General features: G+C 39.2%; 1 protein-coding gene across 2 annotated transcripts in view; it reads left to right on the forward strand.

Annotated features, from left to right (window-relative positions):
• FBXO16 (F-box protein 16) overlaps positions 1-23,084 on the forward strand; it is a 79,289-nt gene that overhangs the window by 20,749 nt on the left and 35,456 nt on the right. For both annotated transcript variants that reach the window (XM_027853938.1, XM_027853939.1), the window contains 2 exons: positions 14,621-14,656; positions 22,505-22,711. In XM_027853938.1, coding sequence (XP_027709739.1) covers positions 14,621-14,656; positions 22,505-22,711 — 243 coding nt within the window. The remainder of the gene's footprint in view (positions 1-14,620; positions 14,657-22,504; positions 22,712-23,084) is intronic.

Raw genomic sequence — 23,084 nt, forward strand, 5'->3', positions numbered from 1 at the left:
AAGCGAGGAAACGGGGGCAAACAGGATTAAGTGACTTGCCCAGGGTCACACAGCTAATAGATGTCTGAGGCCAGATTTAAACTCAGGAAGATCATCTCTGGACCCTGCACTCTATTCACTGTACCACCTAGCTGCCCTGACTAACTAGCTGTGTGGCTTTGGGTCTCCTCTTTAAAATGAAAGAGTAAGATAAAATGATGTGTAGAGGAAGTCTCTTCTAGTGTTAATGTTCTGTCCTCAGTGACTTCCCTCATCACCAAATCTAGCGCTATTTTTAAGTTCTCAGAATCACAGAATTTGAGAGTCGGCAGGGACCTTAACAACCATTTGATCTCCCGCCACATATAAAAGGAGCCCCCACTATAACGTATGTGACAAGTGGTTGTGCAACCTCTGCTTAAACACCTCCAAATAGTGGAGAGCCCACCACCTCTTTAAGTAGCACTTTCCACTTTTGGACAGCTCTAATTGTTAGGAAGATTGTTGGGGGTTTTGTTGTTTGCTTGTTTGTGTTTTCCTAATATGGAGCCTAGATTGGTCTCTTTGCAGGTTCCGTCTCTTGCTCCTGGTTTCACCCTCTAGGGTCAAATGGAAGAAGTCTAGTCTCTCTTCTGCATGACATCCCTTCAGATACTTGAAGATATCCACCTTGGCCCTTGTAGATCTTCTCTTTTTTAGGTTAAATATGCCCAGTTCCTTTAACTGATCCTCATGTGACAGGGACTCAAGACTTTTCACCACCTTCTGGGCACTCTGCAGGTTATCAATGCCCGTCCTAAGTCTCAAGTTTAGCTTACTTTTTCCAGCCTCCATACCTTTGTCCTCAATGCTCCAAAGTATATCTATTGACATCCTTCCGTTCCTTCAAAGCTGAGCTTAGATACTCCATTAGACACTTAAATCTCCATGATCATTTCCCAGATCCCTCCAACCCAAGATGATCGATCACTCCCTCTTTGACTCTCTCATAGCACTTCATACCTCTCCCATGCTTACCACATTCTGTGTGTACCAGAGATATTTCTGTGCCTATCTTCTCTTCCCACCAGACTGAAAGCTTCTTGAAAGCAGACTGTTTTCTTCATGGATCCCTAGAATGTAACACAATGCCCTGCACATAATAGGCATTTTTCTTATTTCTGTCTCTTTTGACTTCAGGAATAGGAAGGAGAGGAGTAAGACGTTGAAAAAAGTCTGCAAACATTAGAATAAAAGAGCAAGACAAAATGAAAGGAAGAAGCTGTGGTGGCTAGTCATATCCAGACTAAAGAGCAACTTGGCTTCATGGGGGTAGTATGATAGAGTGGAGTAAGAATCAAAAGACTTGGGACCTAGAGCCAAAGGACCAAGGTTCAAATCCTGGCTTTGCTCTTTATTACCTGTGGTACCTTGGGCAAATAACTTAACCTTCCTGGGTCTCAGTTTCTTGTCTACAAAATGAGAGAGTTGGATTAGAAGATCCCTTCCATTTCTATTTCCTGACTCTGTCACGAGTTGAAAGGGTAAAATATTCCACAGTATCTAAAGGTTAAATGTGGGACTTGCATTTATTTCATGGTATGATGCCCATGGTACTTGTAGCACTAAATATAGCCCATATTGGCTCATGTACTGCATTCTATAAATAATAATAATAATAACAATGACTAGCACCTATATAAAACTTTAAGGTTTGCAAAGCACTCATTTTATGCTCATAACAATCCTGGAGGTAGAAAAACTTGAAGTTTTTGCAAAGCACTATACATATGTTATCTCATTTTATCCCTACAACAACCCTAGGAGTAGGTGCTATTATTATCTCCATTTTACAGTTGAGGAAACTGAAGGAGACAGAGGTGAAGTGACTTGCCCAGGATCACACAGCTAGTAGGTATCTAAGGCCAAATTTGAACTCAGGTCTTCCTGACTCCAGGCCCAGTACTCTATCTACTGCACCACCTAGGTACCTCTATATACCTCAAGCATATAGAAAGATAGTGTGTCACTAGGCCCCATCCCAGTGATCTCTCTATTGCATTTATGAGATAGACTCCTAATGGTTACAATGTTCCAAGTGGACACCAGAAGGTATTCAGCTTGTATATTCTTAGATTGATCCCCTCCTACTGTACCATCCATCCTGTAGCTTCAAGCAAGACCTTGGTTCAGAATTTAATATAGGGAATAAAATGAAATATTACTTACAATATTAAAATATGACATTTAGAGTCTTTATACAGTTCTAGAGCTCCCTCCCCTTTGTGGACTTTCCTATCTCGGGTCATGATTCCCCTTATACTCACAGGACTCAGATATATAATGTACTATTATTTCATAGTTTCTTGAACATAAAGAAAAAGAGAAGAGCCATGTAGAGCCATGTCTCTCTACAGCCACCTCAGAAACTTCTCTTTGAGGCAACTAGGGGAAACAGTAGATACATGCTGGACTTGGAGGCCAAAACACCTGAATTCAAACTGCTAGCTCTATGAGTTCTAAGATAGGGGAGTGGTGGTGGGGGGGGGAAGGGGCAAGTCACTTAACCTCTGTTTGCCTCAATTTCCTCAAATGTAAATGGGAATAATAATAGCACCTACCTCCCGGGGTTGTTGTGAGGATCAAATGAGACAATATTTGTAAAACACTTAGTACACTGCCCAGTAAGGGCTTTAATAAATGCCTGTTCCCTTCCTTCTTTCCTTTCTTTCTTCCTTCCTCCCTCTCTCAAATCTTCAATGGTGATTAGAAATATTCCCCAAATCCCTCCATTTCAACAACTTAGAAAGGAAGAGGGAAGGGATACAGATATTTGTGTTCAGGATTCCTTCTCTTGTTCACAGATCATAGGCAAAGAAAGTGGAAAGAGCACTAGGAATCAGTCTCCCCTTTCTCAGGTCACCATCCCACTGTGTTTATAATAGCTTATAGTCAGTTCTCAGGTTTGCCTTTGTGGTTCTCACCTCCATCTGGCTCCAGGCTCAGACTTTCGTCCTCAATGCTTCATCAGTCTCAGTCACTGACCAACTGAGTCTTGGGCCATGGTAACAGTGATACCACAGCCACAGTCCCAGCTGTTCCAATGTACTTCCTAGATATCTGGCAGTCCCAATTAATGGCAACTTCCTGCAGATACTTACTTGTTCATCAGCAAGTCTGAGGAAAGAAGGCAGAAAGTCAATCTTAAATACCAACACACAGATCTCTCTATCTCTGTCTCTCTCTGTCTCTCTGTCTCTGGCTGTCTCTCTGGCTGTCTCTCTCTGTCTCTGTCTGTGTGTGTGTGTGTGTCTCTCTCTCTTTTTCTCTCTCTCTTCCCCTCCCTCCTATGGCACAGCTTCCTGCCCCGTGTCCCATGAGATGCCCAGTAATCAGCCTCTTGGTGTGCAAGTGTCATCAGAAATTCTCTGCAAGTTTCTCTATCTCAGAATAACCTTGGACCCAGTGAAAAATATTAATTCAGAGATATGACAAGGCATGGACCTAGGTTACATTCATTTCTTTTCTAAATAAAATAATATTATGTTCTCTTTGGGCCCTAATTCACTGCATATTGAAAAATAAAGCAAAGTACTCAGTGAAAAACTTTTCAGGAAATAAATGTGTCAGTTGCAAAGTTTACTGTTATTGCTAGCTCCCTGTGAGGCTGCAGCTGACCAGCAGGTGTCATTGTGGTGATATCCATATTACTGTTGTTCAGTTGTTTTAGGGGCTTCAGACTCTTCATGTTCCCATTTGGGGTTTTCTTGACAAAGATACTGGAGTGGTTTGCCATTTCCTTCTCCAGCTCATTTTATAGATGAAGAAGCTGAGGCAAATAGAGTTAAGTGACTTGCCCAGGTCACACAGCTAGTCTGAGGCCAGATTTGAACTCATGAAGATGTCTTTCTAATTCCAAGCCCAGTGCTCTGTCCACTGTGCCACTATATACTGGAACACAGCAAAAAGTGAGCCCTCATATTGCTACTACAACCATTAATTTACTATGACTAGTACTACAAATACGACTACCTTACATTTCTATAGTAATTTATAGTACTATAAAATGTGTGTCTGTGTGTATGTGTGCATATAATATGTTATATATAATATAAAATTTTACAGATTACTTAGGGAGGAAGTGTGGCACAGTGGAAAGAGCCTTCAGTTTGGAGTCAGAGGATTCCTGTGTGTGTTGTGTGTGTGTATGCATTCAAAGACTAGCTTTGCTACTTAGCATCTGTGTGACCTTGGATAAGTCACTTAACCTCTCTTGTTGTAAAATGAGGGGGTCACTAGACTAAATAACCACTAAAGTTTCTTCCATTTCTAAATCTATGATCTCATGATTTCAGCTAGTCCTCACAAAAACTTATAGAGTAGATAGAATAGACATAATCCATGTTAATTTTTTAAACAAATGTAAGTGAGATGAAGGGGTATCCAGTCATTAATGATCATTGTAATTTTGGAATCCTGTTTACTTAAACTTTGTCCTCCTCGTAGTCTGTAGTGTTTGTCACATGGTGCAATATATAACTGAATTATCAACAGACTAAACTAATTAGCATAGAATTTTGATCTAACAGCAGGCTCAAAGCAAACTGTGATATAAACAGAAAACTTGAGTTCAAACATAGACTCATTGAAAGTAGTAGCAGCAGCATAGGTACCCTGTAAAATTGTGACATGATTTTTCTTTTGCAGAATGGAATTTTGTGAGGTTGTTTAGATTCTAAATTTATAGGATTATAGATGCAGAATGAAAACAGTTCTAAGTTTCGTTTGTACTCCATAGTGAGAGAGTTGTATTGAAAGTGATCAGTACCTCTTTGAAATCAACTAAAGCTCACAGGTATAGGAAACACATAACATAAGAACATGGAAAGCAAAAAAAGCATAATTCTTCAGTGGAATAAAAATTGATTTTTTGTATCATTATGATCATACTAATTCAGCAACAGTTCCATAATCACTTATTAAGTACCTATTTTACACAAGGCACTGTGCTTGGTGTTGGGGGAACAAAGATAAAAAGCAAACCTTTCCCACCTCAGGATGTCTTATTTTGAAGGTCTTTGTAGAGGCAAGGAACGTGAATAGAATCAGAATCCATTAAAAATCAATTCCAGCTAAAATGAATTATTTGTTAATCTAGAATGGTAAATGTTCTGGTTATTGGAGAGCTGCTATGTTAATTGTTAATTTAAATAAATTTAAATACAGTAAAATATACCTAACTCTCAAATTATACTGGATACAACTTAATCTGAAAGGAATTCAGGATCTAGCTGTACAGTTGGGATCATTGTCATTTTATGAGTTTATATTTGTGAGGCTAAACACACACACCCCCAGGCTATTTTTTTTTTCTCCTTTTAGGGACAATTATTGCAATTTAAGGAGGTGCTTCCAGGTGAAAGGTGGTGCCTTTGAAGTTACAAAGTAACACTGATACATAGAACTTTTATCTGGCATTAACTCCTTTTTGCAACTTCTAAAAATTCCTCAGTAGAATTGTGTTTGGAGTTGTTGGGATTATAGTAATTGACTTTTGTGTAGCACTTTGAAGTTTACAAAGCACTTTAATGTTTTTGAAACCCAAGTGAAGTCGGTAGTTGGTACTAGGAAGTTATTGTCCCCATCTTACAAATGAGGAAACAGAGGTTCTAGAGTTTAAGTCACTTACCCAAGATCACATTGGTTGTGTGAGAGGTGGGAATCAATCCTACATCTTTCTAACTCCAACCTCAGCTCTTAATCCACTATGCTATGCTCTTTTTCTTTGAAAGTAATGTAATGGGAAGAAGGTTGAACTGTGAGTTAGGAAATTGAGTTGTATTCCTTGCTCTCCCGGTAATTTCTTGTGATCTTGGGGAAATCACTTAACTTTTCTAGGCCTCAGTTTCCTAATTAATCAATTAATAAGTACTTATTAAATACCTATTGTGTGTCAGGTTCTGTGCTAGATGCTAGGGATATAGAGATAAAAGATATATATATGTGTGTGTGTGTATATACATGTATATACATCTGTACATACACATGTGATGTTTTATATGTATAATATGAGTAGTATATATGTATATGTAATTGCAAAATAGATACAAAGCATTTTGAGGGTCCAGGGGAGGTACTAGCAGTTTAGAGGATCAGGAAAGGCCTCATGTAGAATAATAAAATAGGGCTTGCATTGAGTCCTTTTTTTTTTTTCCATCAAGGCAATTGGGGTTAAGTGACTTGCCCAGGGTCAGACAGCTAGTAAGTGTCAAGGGTCTGAGATGAACTCAGGTCCTCCTGACTCCAGGGTTTATGCTCTGTCCACTGCACCATCTAGCTGTCCCTTGAATTGAGTCTTGAAAGAAACTAAGGATTCTAAGGAGTGGAGGAGATGAGGAGAGCATTTCAGGCAAGGGGAACAGGCAAAGACACAGTTGGGAGATAGAATATCAATGCATGTGGAACAACATGGTCAATTTGGCTGGATCGTAAAGTGTATGACATGGAGTAAGGTGTTCATGGAAGCTAGTAGGTAAGTTGGGGCCAGGTTTTGAAGAGCTTTGAATGCCAAAGAGAGAAGTTTATATTTGATCCTAAAGATGATAGGGAACCACTAACATTTATTAAGTAGAGGGTCAGATATAATCAAATCTAGGTGTTAATAAAATACCTTTGGCAGCTGTGTGGAGAATGGATTGGAGTGAATCAAGAGAGAACTCAATTAAGAAGCTATTTCATTGATCCAGGTAATGGGTGATGAGAACCTGAATCAACATAGATAGCTTGGCAGCTGTGAGTGGAGAGGAGAGAGGCGTACAGATACTTAGAAGATGTTGTAGAGGTAGAAACTACTTTTCATCAAAAAAAATAATAAAATAACATATTTTCTATTTTGCATTATATATGTTCATGCTTATCTCCTCTGATTGGATGTAAGCTCCTTGAGGGCAGGGACAATTTCTTTCTATTTGGATACATGAGATGATAGACTGAAATAAATGATTTCTTAAGGTCCCTTTCAGTTCTATGATTACATGGTTTCTGAAGCTTTTTTTCTTTTCAACAAATCAAGAGATGTGTATTGAATAGATAGCTCAGAAGAATCTCGGTAGGTACTTTGTCAGATCTCATGCTGCCTTCAAGCATCTTACAACCTATTTGAACACAGAGCTTGACTAGAAGACATGAAAAACACAACCAAGTGCTCAATAGTGTGCAACAGACTCTGAATGCTGTAGGAGTTCGGAGAAGAGAGAGAGAGAGAGAGACAGAGAGAGAGAGACAGAGAGAGAGAGACAGAGACAGAGACAGAGACAGAGACAGAGAGAGAGAGATCACCGAAACTTTTTGAACAGGCAGTGACATGGTCAGAGCTCTCTCTGTTTTAGGAAAAATTCCTTTAGCAGTTGTGTTCATGATGAATTGGAGCATAGAGAGATTTGAAACAGTGAGATCAATTTGAAGACCATTGCAAAAGTGCTGGGGAAAGGTAGTGAGATCCTGAACTATGTTGGTGTCTGTGTGAGTAGAGATAAGAGAAGTACTGAGGGGCAGAAGGATTGGAAAGAAGGATAAAGAATAGGTTTAGGAGGGGTAAGTTATGGGAGAGATGGAATGATAAGAGTGTGTGATCAGATAAAAGAATTTCAGAGTTCCTGTTCAAAGAAGTAGAATTATTGTGGATGATAACAGGATCAAGGCATGACCATGCCTGTGTATAGTTGAGGTAAGGAAATGAGCAAGTGTTGGGAGTTGAATAGATTGAGGAACAGAGTAGATTGGTGTTTGAAGGAACATCATGTATGTTGAAGCCCCATAGTAAAAAGGCAGGAGTTGGGGTGGAAAGGTAGAATATGAAAAAGACCTGAACTCATTGAGAATAGAGGGAGAATGTCCTGGGAGTCAGTAGATAACAGCTAGCAGGATCTGGGATTGTTTGAAAAATTTGGATAAGGTGAATCTCAAAGGAGAAATTGAGTGATGGGCTGATGGGTAGTAGAGAGAGAGTATGTCTAGAAGTGGAACATTTTGATTTCCTCTCCTGCCTCAGGGAGTTGTAGGAGGAAAGGAAAATTCTCAGGTTAATTTGAGGTCAACTCCCATATAGTGGAGGCAGCCATAAAGTAGAGGCTAGAGAGCTTCAAGTCCAGTCCCTGACATATAGTAGCTAGGGAAACCATATAACCTTTCAGGGCTTCAGGCAACTTTCTGAGACTATTAATTACAGAGCAGGTGCCAGTCTACATTGGCAAAGGAAGTTCTGGGTGTTCCCTGTACCAATGAAATTGCAGGTCTGGTTAAAAAAAAGAAAAGGAAAACAACATATGGTAGAGACAGAGACATAAATACTGACATATGTTCATTGTATTCTCTCTCTTTCCCAATACACTCAAATATATTAGCATATTCTCTCTCATATTTACTGTCATTAATATGTATAACATATATGTACATTCCAAGAGATACTTAGACAAACATCTACTTGTAAATACACAAATGTACATATATCCGATTCTCAAATGTTCTGATTGAGCTATGGGTTTATTATTCTTTCTCAGAATGCAGGTCACAAACATATCTATGTCTATACATGAAACAAAGAAATATATACATATCTATAATTGTATATGTGGACACACATACCCATGGAATTTAGAGGCTACTGGGTAGTGCAGTAGATACAGCACTGAACCTAAAATTAGGAAGACCTGAGTTCAGATCCAGACTTATGCATTAACTAGCTATGTGACCCCTGCAAGTCATTTAACGTCTTTATGCCTCAGTTTCCTCATCTGTAAAATGACAATAATAATAGCACTTTCTTCCCAGGGTTGTTGCAAGTATAAATTTCACTCTTCATCATTTTATTGGATTGTTTAATCCATTCACATTTAAAGTAACAAGAATTAAGTTTTTATTTTCCTCCATATTTTTATGTTTTCCAGGTTATGAATTTTTTTCCCTCCTCTGCTGTAAACACAGCTCCTTCAGTTACTTTACCTTAATTTTTTTTAGGATGGCCTATTCTCACTGGCTGTCTTCCCCTCACCCTTCATCCTCTTCCCTTGTTTAATATGCCTTTCCTTTTGGGATTTTGCTTATTAGTACCTTTTTCTCTCTTGCTTTTATCTAGTTATATATTCCCCCTTTTCCCCTCTCAATTAATCGAATAGGTACCTCCTCTTCCTTTCCAACAGTCTTGCCCATTATTTCTTTAAATTTCATTTTTGTACCCCTTTCCAAAAAAGATTTCTCTCACTCTCTTCATTATCTATCCCTTCTTTCTCTCTCTACTCTAGACCCTCATTCTCTAATTCATGGCTCCTCTAATTATCTGACATCTTTCCTTTTTCTGTATTCCTCATGCAATCAAACATTTCAAGGTATCTATTCTAGGCTCTCCTCTCTTGTCATTGCGCTGTAGAGTTTGCCTCATCATATATTACCCTTTTCCATGCCCCCATTCCTAGAACAAGCCCAGAGAGGACACTGATCTATGGTAGGGCTCCTCCCCCCTCAACCACCCTAATGTCTAGCCTACCATCTATACCCTCCCCATTACCTTTTTTTCCTTTTTTTTTTTTTGTCCATTTGCCTCAAAATCTCCTCCCTGGGCCGATACTCTCCCACTTCCCAGATGCCAGTTGTCCTCAGGAATTCCAACACCCCCTTCCTAAGGTAGGCTAAGTAGACTTTTCAATTACCAAATCCCCCAGACCACAGTAAGCACGAGGTCCCCATCTCCCTTCGTAGACCATCTCTCTTCACACATAGGAGCATTCGTCAGTGGAACACCCACCATCAAAACGAGACCTCCTTCCTTTCCTTCCCTTTTCAATCTTTCCTTCCTACTCCTTACCTACACTTCTATAGGCTCTTCTCTTTCTAACGCCACAGGAGTCACCCACCCCTCATTGTTAGCCCTAGATTTTACCCCATAACATCACACATTCCTCTCTATCCAGCTGCTCCCCTCTTTCCCTTTTGTGCGTCCTTTCATGTTGCACTGTAGTACCATAGTGATTCATCTGTATGCAGGGTGTCACCATGCTCTGTCCATAATGCCCCATATCTGCCTCTTCAATGTGACCTCTATCAGATTACCATCTTCACCTCCCCCCCTCCCATTTCCTTGTGTTCATTTAGAAACAAGTTTCTTAATGGTCTCTCCACTATAATTGTGTTGTTGCTATTGTTGCTGTTCTCAGCTGCTGCATTTATTTACTCTTCCTGCATTTCTGTTGTTTGAGAAGCAAATAATCTCTTCAGCTCTGGTTTTCTTTTGTTTTTTTTTTCTTCTGGTTTTCTTTCTTAAAATGTTTCAAATGCTTCTTTATTATTGAATTTTTCATTTAAAGCTCAGATTGTAAGGTAGGTTATCCTGGACTGCATCCTGAGCTCCATTAGTCTTCAGAACACATCATTCCATTCCCTCCTATGTCTTTTGGTGGATCCAGAATAGTCTTATGTTATTCAAATTTCCATTCCATTATATTATATATTCCATTCCTTCTCTTGACTTGCAGAACTTGTTTCTGAATTGAATTGTTAAATTTAACCACTATGTGTCTTGCTGCATTACATTTTTTTCTGGAGATGATCTGTGAATTCTTTTGATTAGTATTTCATTTTCTATGCTTAGAAGTTCTGGGCAGTTCTCTTCTATTGCCTCCTTCATTATGGTGTTAAGTTTTTTTGTCCTGTTGTGTTCTTGTGGGAGATCTATGATCCTTGCATTTTCTTTACAAATCCTGTCTTCCAGATCAATATGTTTTGCTTGCATAGTGAGCACATTTTCTTTTAATTTTTTTTTATTGTTGTTGTTTCTCTTCTAAGTTGACCTTCACTTCTGTATATTTGCATTCACAATCTATTGTTCTCTCTTTTGTTTATTTGGTGAAACTTGCCATGGCAGATCCAGTTTTCCTATTCTGCCCATTATTATTGCTCTGTGGACCATGCATTTTGCTCTCATAATTCTCATTTCTCTTTTGAGCCACTCAGGAACAATGTGTTGATCCATGTTCGCTTGACATTCCTTCAAGTGTTGGATCATCTTCCTTTGTTTCGTAGTATTTATTCATAGATGCCTCAACTCATTTACTAGATCCAAAGACTATATTTCCTTCTACTGTTAATGTTTTCCCTGTTAATTTATCTGCTTATATTAAAGGTCTTTGAATTTTCTTCTTTATGAGATCTTTGATTATATCTATCTCCCACTCTCCTCTCCCCTAATTTTCCTCTATTTATTTTCTGTCTCCCTCTGATGATGGTTTCCTTGGGGGTTGGATCTCAAAGTGTTTCAACCTCTTCCTGATGAGGTCTAGAGGTTAGGGATCCTGGAATCCCAAAATCACAACACGTGGGTCTTGCCCGAAAGAATTCGACCTAAGCCTTCCTTCAGCCAAAAACACAGTTTATTGAAGATTCACCATATTAGTCAGACTCTTAAGGAATCTGAGCATCTGTGGGTTATTGACTAGATTGTGAAAATCTGAGCATCTTAATGGAGACAAGAAGGACCTTATATACAGAAAGACTGTGGGAGGGATCTAGGAGTGGCCAAGTAGTTTGGGGTGACTGGAGGAGGGGTCTAAGGAGATCTGGATGAGAATGGCCAGTAAACTAGGGTGAACAGAACTCCTGGGACCTGGACAATGGAGCCTAGCTAGGATTAAGTGTGGGAAATGGCCAGGGACCATAGGGAGGTAAGACAATGGAGGGGCAATTGGGTGTAGTCATAATGAAAGGCCAATTGATGGGATTATAGCCTCAGGCGAACTCCAGAGATTTGGCCATGTGGGAAAATCCAAGGTTCTTCCTTTCTGGGGCCTAGATCCTCATCATTCCCATGCTGAGGAATTCACAGTTCACCAGCCTAGGTCTCTGCCCCAAGTGACTTTTGGGTGCTCAGAACTGGCCCCAGCTAAATGCTGTGCTCTTTCCCTTAGGCTTAGCGGAGTGCTGCACACAACACCCCCTCCCCAATAAATATTGTCCTGTACTGTTGACTTGTCCCACTTTCTCTGGCCCAGCACCAGTAGTTCAGAGAGCTGCCCTGCTAGAGCCACACGGTTGTCCATCCCCCATACCAGCAGTTCAGAGTTTTGGAGTGCTAATGCCACAGGGTTGCAACCCTGGAAAGTTTTTGCTCCAGAAGAGCTGTAGGCACTCTGGCTGTCAAGGCCTTGGCAAAATTCTGTAGCCTGAAGCCAGGTTCTCAATAGCACTAGAAAGAGGGAAGGGGGACCATAGTGTTGGGATGGGTTTCATTTTAAGCTTGTGTGTCAGGTCCTTGTGTCTGCTAGGGTAGTACGGGAGGGGGAAAAGGTTTATAAATAAGCTCAGGTTAGTGAGCTTAGTTCATGGGTTTGGGTTTTTTAAAAATCTTCTTTTGGTTTCTAGGTATCTTAGACCATGGAAATAGCTGGTTGCTTTATCTTTGTATCATAATTTATTTTTTAGAGAGATTGAAGAGGTCATGGAGATCTAAGAAAATAGATAGTCCTCTATCTTCTTGTTCATATGATTCAGAAATTTCAAAATTCGCTATTTGTAAAATACTTTGCAAACCTTAAAGCATTATATAAATGCCAGTTATGTCAAAAGTATAATAACCAATATATTAATCACATTTAAAAAGTACTTTATAGTTTAAAAATCATATGGCTCATAACAACTTAAGGTAAGTAATGCAAATAACATACCCACTAAAATGGCAAAAATAGCACAAAAAGGGGATAAAATTCAGTGCTGGTCAACTTAACAGAGAAATGGGCACTCATATCTTTGGTGGTACTGAGGGCTAGTGTATGCAATTTGGAGAGCAGTATAGCCTTCTACAATAAGAATCAGAAAATTAATCGTACCTTTGACTGGTTTGTGCAGATAGAAAAGAAAAAAAAGCCTGTATGTATAGAAATATTTATAACTGCTTTTTTGTTAAAGTAAAAATTTTAAAAATCTATATGCCATAACATTAGGGAATAAATGAATAAGTTACAGTGTATCAACATAATTAGATATTATAGTGCCATAAAAATAATTGCAAAACACATAAGGAATTTGCAAAGACCTACACGGAGTAATATGAAGCAAGAATAACAGAGACAACTACATGCACTGATTGCAGCTATATAAAGAGCAGAAAGTAAGGCAAGGGTGGGTGGATTTGGAAATGGACTAACAGAGTAAGTATATCTTTGGCTCATTGATTCATTTGGTTTAACTTTCTTAAATGCTAGGAGTTTATATAGAGTGTTGTTCTAGACCCTGTAGATGTATTTTATTGTCTTCATTGATGGTTATTGGGGTTATAATAAAGATGTAAAAGAAAAAGTGGAAAGAAAGAGAAAAAGTAAAATTACCAACAAAACAGCCACGGGCTGCCATGGCTTCCTTTTCCCATATCCATTGCTACTGAGTAGTGAAAAATAGCCAAAATATAAGCAGTAAGGGACGGAATGAGGAAACAACAACAACAACAACAACAACAATAACAATAGCTGACATTTATATAGGTTTGTAAAATGCTTTACAAATATTACCTTGTTTTATCCTCACAACAACAACCCTGGGAGGTGGGTGCTATTTTTATCCCATTTTACCAATAAGGAAACTGAGGGCAGATAGAAGTTAAGTCATTTACCTAGGATCATACAGCTGGTCAGTGTCTGAGACAATATTTGAACTCAGATTTTCCTAATTCCAGGTCTAGTACCGTGTCCACTGCACCACCTTGCCACCTCGATAAAAACAAAAGACCTGGATATTTGAAAGTTGGATGACATTCCTTGAATAATTTATAATTGACAATATTGAATCTTTTGATGCTCTTTAAATAAAAATCAATTGCAAATATTTATTTAATACCTGTTTTATGCAAGGCACTATATTCTCATGATCTTCATACATTTTCATCATTATTGATTTTTTAAAAATGTTTTCAGATATTTCAGTTTTTCTTATTTCTCTTGTTGCTTGTTTTTCTTCTTCTTTCAAGTTCCTCAATTATTCTCCCTTCACTATTTCATATAAGGTCAAAGATCTTTGATTTAAAGCTGCAAGAGAGTATAAAGTCCAACTATAGTTTCTTTTCTTCAAAAATGTATGACTATTGATGATGATGATAGAATATTATTTTTGTAAATCAACCTGGACCTTAGAGATCATGTAGGACAGAAGTGAGGAACCTGCCTTCAAGGCCACATGTGGCTCTCTATATCCTCAAGTGCGGCCCTTTGACTGAATCCAAACTTCACAGAACAAATCCTAAGGTTCCCCACCTCTGACTAGGCTAACCTTCCCTCCTCCCTCCTAGGAATCCCATCTACAATATCCTTCACAGGTGGTCATCCATCATCCAAGTTCTGCTTGAAAAACTGTTCTTTGATAGCAGCTGCTATCCCCAGAACAGCTAAGGGTAGAATCTGTATTCATATGCATGACTGAATCTTTTAATTCCCATGATGGCAGTGAAAAGTATGAAGTAATAAATAGATTGTTAGAACAGGACTGTCATCCAGTCCAACCTCTTCATTTGGTAGATGAAGGGACTGAGAGAGGACCATCTCACTGAGACTTTTTTTAAAATGGCCTTTTAAAAATTGTTTTTATTGCATAAAATACTAAACAACACTCATTTATTTGTTTATCCTAGATATTTGAAGAAAGAAGAATCCTGCTTGGAAAATGGGTAATCTTATAAAATATACATATCTCTTGAGTTTAAGTAAATATGTAATTAATTATCTTTAATGATGGAATCAGATGCTTCAGCAGTGAATTAAAGTAAGGGTGAAAAAAGGGTAAGAATGAGGACATTTTTAAAGGATTGGATCACCTTGAAAGTGTTACATCACTTGCGCAGCTCTCTGCACTAGCTTCTCTCCGGAAATCAGTAATGCTGGTGATGAACTCAAATTTTCCATCTTCAAAACTTTGAAATAGCCTTGGCTTATGGGATCTTCTTTACCTATTCACATAAAAGCAAGTGGCATATCCTTTCTGTCAAGGCTTACGCCTGAGAAACAGTAACTAATTGCTTGTTGGAGTGCCCCAGACATATCATATACTTCCTCTGGGGGAAAACCTAGGATATGGCTGGGGCACTCCAATGAGTGGCACATCTTGCTGCTCAATTAAGATTCCTAAAGCATAGGCCTGCCCATACCATTCTTATGCTTAATAAGCTCCAGTGGCTCCTAATTACCTCTAGAATAAAATGCAAACACATTTGTTTGACACTTTAAAGCCCTTCACAATCTGGGTCCAGTTTACCTTTCCAGGTTATTATCCCTTTCAGTATGCCCTTCATATAATATACTCTACAATTCAACTAAACTGGTCTACTTGTTTCCAGGACACAACTGCTCCATTTCCCATCTCCAAGCTTTTGCACAGGCTATCCCTCACCTCAAATGCCAGCCCTCCCTACTCACTTAGAATCCCCAGCTTCTTTAGAGCTCCTTTAAAATCTGTAGCTTAATTACTACAAGAGGCCCATCCTGATACTTAGTTGCTAGTTCCCTACCTTTTCCTCTCAAATCACTTTGTATCTATTTTATAGTTCCTTATCTTTGTACCTGTTGCTCCTACCAGCCCACAAAAGACTGTAAATTCTTTGGGAACAGAGATTGCTTAGTTTTTAATCTTTGCTCCCCTAATACCTAGCTCAATTTCTACACATGGCAAGCGAATGATAAATGCTTGATGCATTCATTGATCTATCGATCTATTGATACTCAGAACCCAGCATAAGAATATTTATATAGATTATTTGGGTTTTGTTGTATGATTGATTGTTATTTTTAACTAAGTTGAATTTCCCCTCTTTTGAATCTTAAATTAACTTGACTCTCGTTTCCAAAAGCTTACTACACAAGTTGACTTATCTAGAATGAGCCATTTGGGTTAAATACCCATTCTGTTAGTTTTCATTTTCAAGGAGAGCCCTAAATTGATAAAGAGCAGGGACCCTGTGTCCCCCAACTGGTCAGACAGATCCTATTATTCCTTTTCATGCCGTGATGATCAATTTTCTTTAACTAGTATCTGATGTTTATATGCCGGTTATCTATTCATCCACTTATTTACTTTTTTACCCATATCAATTCACTCCTATTCATTTATACACATATATACATACACATACACAAATATATATATATATATGTGTGTGTGTGTATAACGCCACATATGATACCATTCATAGATTGTTTTTAAAGATGTTTTCTGTTCACTTTGTGCTATACTTCTTTCTCTTTCAAGAGTGTGTGTATTCTTCAGTACTTCAAGGATCAGCAAATTCATCTACGTGGGTTCTCCCTCCACCCATGCAGATTGCAACTCCTCTATAACTTAATAGACTTCCAGAATTGCTAGAGTTGAAATGTTTGTCTCCTTTCAACTAGTGATGGGCTTCTCCACGTAGCTGGGCTGGGTTTAGGTAGACTGAGCCTTAGAGATAGAGTCCATTTCCTGTCCCATATCTGAAGCTCTACCAACTGACGTAGTTTTGTTTAGCCTTCAAGAACTCAGGTTAATCTCACTGCCAGAATGAGATATTGGAATAAGACTTTAGTTCTAATCATATGTAGTGTTTATATGCAATGCAGTACAGCAGCAAGAAGGCTGAATTTGGATTCAGGGGGTCTGGGTTCAAATCCTGATTTTGATGCTCACTGCCTATGGGACATTGGACAGGTTTCTAGCTCTCAGTTTCCTCATCTATAAAATGATAGGACTGGATCAGAAGATTTCTAAAGAACTTTCTAGTCTTAGAATTATGATCCTCTGACCTTGAGAGTAATTTAGGTTAGCAGACATTAATTATAGATCATGGTTTCATTCAACATCCATTCGTTATTGATTTATTCAACATCCATGATCTATCATATTTAATATCTATCCTATTTAACATTTCAATTGAATCTATAATAGTTAATATCATAGTTAATATTTAACATCTATCATATTTTATGTTATAGTTAATACCTATCATAGTTAATATAATTCCATTTAATAGAATTTATTCACATTTTATCATATTTAATCGATTTTAATTAACTGTAGCATAGGAAAATGTATAGTGGGGTAGAAGAAGTCAGGACATCTGAGTCCTGGTTCAGCCAGTAACTTGCTGTGTGGCCTTGGGCAAGTTGTTGATGCTCTTGGACCACTCATTTGTAAAATGTCATTAGAGGTGGTACAGTGGATAGAGCACTGGGCCTGGAGTCATGCAGATTCATCTTCCTGAGTTCGAGTCTGGCCTCAGACACTTATTAGCTGTGTCACCCTGGGCAAGTCACTTAACCCTGTTTGCCTCAGTTTCCTCATCTATAAAATGAGCAGGAGAAGGAATGGCAAACCACTCCAGTATCTCTGCCAAGAGAACCCCAAATGGGGTCATGAAGAGTCAGACAGGAAGGAAACAACTGAACAATAACAACAATAAAGAGCACTGCTGTGATCCTAATCTGTTCTCAACAAAATGATTTGTTTAATTTACTGATAGCTGCTATCTTCTTAAAGAATATTAGCAAGTCAAAACAGTTTTTGAGCCAGGGAAAGTGATAACCACACTTATTTATTTTTATTCCCAAAGCTAATTATTTTAAGCATTAGTTTTATTTGCGAAGAGTTCCTGACAAGGGAATTCAAAATATACCTTTAGATAGTGAAGTGAGGGGTTAGGAAGTAGGTGCCAATATTTTATCTTGATGGCTATTTCCTGCTTGACACCTGCACTTTATAGATAGCTTCCCACTGATAATAGCATACCTTAAGAGGGAGGAATTAAGACAGATTCTCGAATGATAGAGACAAAAATAAGAGAAAGTAAGCCTTGTTAAAGGCCAGCCTTAGCCAAGTACAAGTTTGCTGCAGACCAAGGTTATCTTGGGGTGATAGAAGGTCCACTCTCCACTAACTTGCTGCTCACCCTGCATTTCCATCACCTTGAGTGTGCTTTCCTGGGGCCTTACATTATTCTCTAGACTCCCCAGCCCAGCATGACTACTGGTGTCTCCTTTTGTCTCCCAGATCCTTCTTACTGCCCCTTTGATATGAAGTGTACCTGCTCTATCACATATGAACCAAGCTCTCCATACTAAATGGAGAAGGAATAGGCTTACAGTTTGTGTGCTTCTCCCAGGTAGTAGTTTAACACTGCCCTTCCAGAGACAATCCTTACTTCTCTGTTGAATACTCTTCTGGCATGACCAAGTAATAATAATAGCTGGCATTTTAAGGGCTTTCCATATGTTATTTCATTTGATCTTCACAACCTGTGAGATAGGTGCCATTATTATCCCCTTGTACAGATGAGGAAACAGGTTGACAAAAATTAACTTTCTCAAGGTCACACAGCTAGTGTGTAAGACAGATCTGAACTTGGGACTTGCTAACCCTAAGCCCAATATTGTATCCACTGTACTATCTAGCTGGTTCTGATAGCAGTAGGAGGAATTAGAGGGGTTGAGAAAATCTGAGGACAGGCAGAGTCTTTTCATGTATCCCAATCACAATGTGTGATTGGCTGCCTACTTTACCTGTGCCTAAAGTCTGTTTTAGGTCAGCTCAGAGATTTAAAAATAAAGTGAACTTCTGGACCACTTGTTAATCATAGTCCTAGAATGTAGAGTTGAAAAGAACTTTAAATATAATTAAGTTCAATCCCTTCATTTTATCCATGATGAAACAGGCCTAGAGAGAGGAAGCACAAGGTCACACAGGTAGTAAGTAGTCCAGTTAGGATTCAAACCTAGTTCCTCTGATTTCAAATGCAGTGTGCCTTTCTGTCTGTGGCACTAAAAGCAATAAAGTCTTGGTTTCCTTTCTGGAGATCACTCTACTTTTCTAGATTTGACCCACCCACTGGGAAATCTGAAAAATATCTTCTACCCTATTAATGTGGCTGCAGAGAGGATTCCTTCCCTAAGGGAAGGAAAAGGAGGTAAGAGTATAATTGAAGCCTTTTATAAAGGTTCCTTCCAGCTCTGAGATTCTGTTTTTAAATTCCTCTACTCTCTGCTCTGTAGATAGTAATGAAAGAGGTTTACGGGTCCAGCTTTGACTGCATCTCAGTCATTCTCTGTGGTCATGGAGTAATCTGCTGCTTCATCATCTTAATGAAGGCATTAGGAACATTGATGACCAAGAGAAAAGGGAGGGAGAATGATGGAGGAGAAAGACTGAAGGGCAGCTTTTGAAGCCCTTCACACTCTGGCTCCTGACTGCCTTTCCAGGCTTATTTTGTATTACTTCTTTTCATACATTTTGCTGTCCAGTCAAACTGGCCAATTTCATCTCCCCCCTTTGCACAGCCTAGAATGCACTTTCCTCAATGGGTGCTTTCTCCTCAAATGATCAACACTTCTCTGTTTACATGTTGTATCCCCTGTCCCACACCTCACCCCAGTAGAATATAAATTCCTAGAGGGCAGGGATTGCTTTTTGTCTTGTTTTGTCTTTGTGTCCCCTAACTCTAGCACCTGGCACTGAAGAGGTGTAGAAGTTTTGGGGTGATCCTACATGCAGAGGCACCCCAAGATCACAGCACTGGATCTGCCTGAATGAATTCAACCCAAATCTTCTTCCAGCCAGAGAAATAGTTTATTGAAGATAAAGCATATAGGCCAGACTCCCAAGGAACCCAAACACCAGTAATGCCTGTAAGGACAAGCGGGCATGAGACAGTCTCAGCCTTTTGGGCATGAGGAAAGCTAAGTATCTGAATGGGGGCTAAGGTGGATCTTAAATATAGTAAAAAACTGTGGGAGGGATCTAGGAGTGAAGTTTGGAGCCTAGGGAGATCTGGATGGGAGTGGCTAGTAAGCTGGGGTGAACAGAACTCCTGGGTCCTGGACCTTGTGGAGCCTAGCTAGGATTAAGGGTGGGAAATGGCCAGGGGCCATAGGAAGGTAAAACAATGGAGGGGAGATTGGGTGTAGCCACAATGAAAGGCCAGTTGATGGGTGGGGGGGAGAGGTAGTTGGGAAAAAGGGTCCAGGTGTGAATTCCTGTTTGGAAGGTCTGAGAGATTTGAATAAACAATGAGAATAGATAATGAAGGGAACTGGAAGGTAGAAGTTTGCTTTCAAAGGGAGATAAAGAGAGTAGATAAGGAAGGGTTTTCTAGGAGGGGTAGACAAACTCCTTTTTAGGGCTAGGGGCAAAGGTGCATTTGAATAAGATTAAAAGGTAAGGCTGAGGCTTTGGAAGGGAGATAAAGTGAGTCTATGAGGAATCTAAAAGTTTTAAGAGTTTTCAACAAATAGGAGCCGAATTCCTTTTGGCAAAAAGGGGCAAAAGGAAAAGTGGCAAAGGTGTCGGCTTCTGAAACTGAATGAAACCCTCGTCAGCACAATGTCTTGCCCATTTTTTTGTGAAGGATTTTTGGTGATGGAGAAAAGTTTAGACCTGTGATTTTGTTGGTGTGGACAATTCCCAGTGAGGGACTCCCTCTACCAAAGCATATGATTAACTCTTATGCATTTTATAGTCTCAGTGAGTTGCCTAGGGGTACTGAGAGAAAGTTACTTGCCCAGGGTCACCCAGCCATTGAGTATCAAAAGTTAGACTTGAATCCAAATTTTTCTGACAGAGGCTTGCTCTCTATCTAAGCAACAGTGCTTCTCACTTTGCACATGGACAGTGCTCAGTAAAAGTTGGAGAGAGGCAAGGAGATTGCACAATTTGCAGATGCTCACTGCTCCAGTAAACAATTTTTTAAAAAACAGCAAAAATGCTGCTTTTGCTGCCTATGACATTGCTTGTTGCCTTTCCATGGAGCCCCCTTCTTTAACACCCCATTCCCATTTTGGAACATTCCCCAAGGGCACTCACACTCCAAAACAAAAGGTATCTTTTTTTGTTTTGGGTTTTTTTTTTAAGAGAACAAAAGGAATGCCTAAGAGAACAAAAGGAATGCCAAAAAGAAGTACAGACAAGCAGGATAGCTTTGAAAGCTTCTGGTTGAATTTATGACATACTTCGGAAGAAAAGTAAAGTACACATAACAGTGTTCTGCAATTTTAATTTTTTTCTCTTTTTCTGTGTATATGGAAGTGTCCATTTTATGTGGTGTTAAATTCAAAATAGAAAATAAATTTAAAAAGAAACCTGTAACAGGTCACATTTATGTTAACACTTTAAGGTTTTACAAAGCACTTTCCTCATAACCCTGCATGATTCAGGAGAAAGAACAATGAACTTGAAAGTTATGGGAAAAGCTTTGAATGCTATACCTGCCACTCACTGTGTGACCTTGGACAAGTCACTTACTGAACAAATTATTAAGAAATTATTAAATACCTATTATGTGCCAGGTACTGTGCTAGGCACTGGAGATACAAAGAGAAAAATGAAATAGTTCCTTTCCTCAACTAGGCTACATTCTATTAGAGTCAACAACATAATTATATACAGAATAAAAATAAGGTGATTTTTGTTGTTGTTGTTGTGGGTGAGGAAACACTAGAAGCTGAGAGTATCAGGAAAGGGCCTAAGCAAGAGGTGGTGGTGAACTAAGCTCTGAAGAAAGTTTAGTATTCTAAGAGGTAAAAGTGAGGAGAGAGTGCATTCCAGGCACTGTGTATGGCTTAATACATATAGGAGATTTGTGTCAGTTACCCCAGCTGTAAAATGAGGGAGTTAGACTAGATGAGCCCTAAGATCCCTTACTGCTCTCGACCTAATATCCTAAGCATTATTATTCCCATTTTACATATGAGGAAAATGAAATTAAGAGGTCAAGTGCCCAGGGTCAGAACTCCAACTCATTTGATTCTTACCTTGGATGAGCAAGATTGACAATAGGGTCTTCTCTAGGCAAAACTGTGAAATAACCAAACTTTATCCTCCTCGTCTATTAGTTCCTTCACTTCTTCTCCCCTCTTCCTCCCCATTGGGTACCTGGTATCCATTGGGTACTTTTGCTCACCTCTCTATGGAACCTGCTCTCCGTCAAAGGAGCTAATAGTCATTTATATTTTCCTGTGAATCTAACTCAGTATTGTTACCCCTTGGTATAATCATACTTAAAGCTTTATTTTCTAAATGTGGCATCAAAGGTTTTGTCCCTCATTCAAGAATTTTTTAAATCTACAAGCAGCTGGAGAAGTTTTTGTTTTCCTGTTGTGAGTACTTGTGTATGTGTGTGTGAGGGGCGGGGAAGAAGGGGGTTCATTGTAAGAGACCCTTCTCTTGAAATCATCCCTCATAAGTTTATGCCATATTTACTGCGTAAGGCTGGCCCCAACTGGCAGATCTTGGGCAACTGCCAGCTGTAAGCTCAAGAGAAGAAGCCATTCATACCCAGAGATTCATTTACCCAAATTCATACAAACAATAGGTGGGGCTAGGTGGGAAAGTGAGCAGAGAATGAAGAGAACACAAGAGGCTAATGGAAAGGTCAGTTAGCAAATGGAATTTTTATGTTCCAGACTCTTGCTTCCTTTGCCCATTAATGAATCTCTAGAGTCATATTAAATCTGTAGCTGATTTGATTTTCTTTGTTGGTGCTGGGTTTTTTCTCTTTCAGTTCGACAAGTGGACAGATGCTCAGAGGAGAAGAATCTTGACAGGCTTGTTTGAGCAGTGCTCTCTGTCACAGCAGAAGTTCTGTAGTCGACAACTTCAGGAAAGAATTCCAGCAGAAGCAGTGGATTTCACGACCAAGCTCCCCAGGGTGTTGTCTTTGTACATCTTTTCTTTCCTAGACCCCCGAAGTCTCTGTCGATGTGCGCAGGTAAAGCAAATAAACAACACTGAGCACTTTTGGGGAAGGGCCCTATAAAAACCTCATAAATAAAAGATGTTTTAATAAAATCAAGTTGTAAATCCATTGGCATAGCAGTTTTCTGTTTCATCTAGTCATAGGTAGGTGGCACAGTAGTTAGAGCTCTAGACTTGGAGACAGGAAGACCTGAATTCAAATTTGCCCTTAGATATTTTCTAGTTGTATGACCCTGGGCAAGTCTTTCTTCATCTTTAAAAATGGAGCAGCTAAGTGCTACCATGGATAGAGTACTCGTTCTGGAGTCAGGAAGACTCATGTTCCTGAGTTCAAATATGGCCTCAAACACTTACTAGCTGTGTGATCATGGGCAAGTCACATAACC

Source organism: Vombatus ursinus, unplaced genomic scaffold, assembly GCF_900497805.2.
Source record: "Vombatus ursinus unplaced genomic scaffold, bare-nosed wombat genome assembly UNPS02010219.1, whole genome shotgun sequence".
Taxonomy (NCBI): domain Eukaryota; kingdom Metazoa; phylum Chordata; class Mammalia; order Diprotodontia; family Vombatidae; genus Vombatus; species Vombatus ursinus.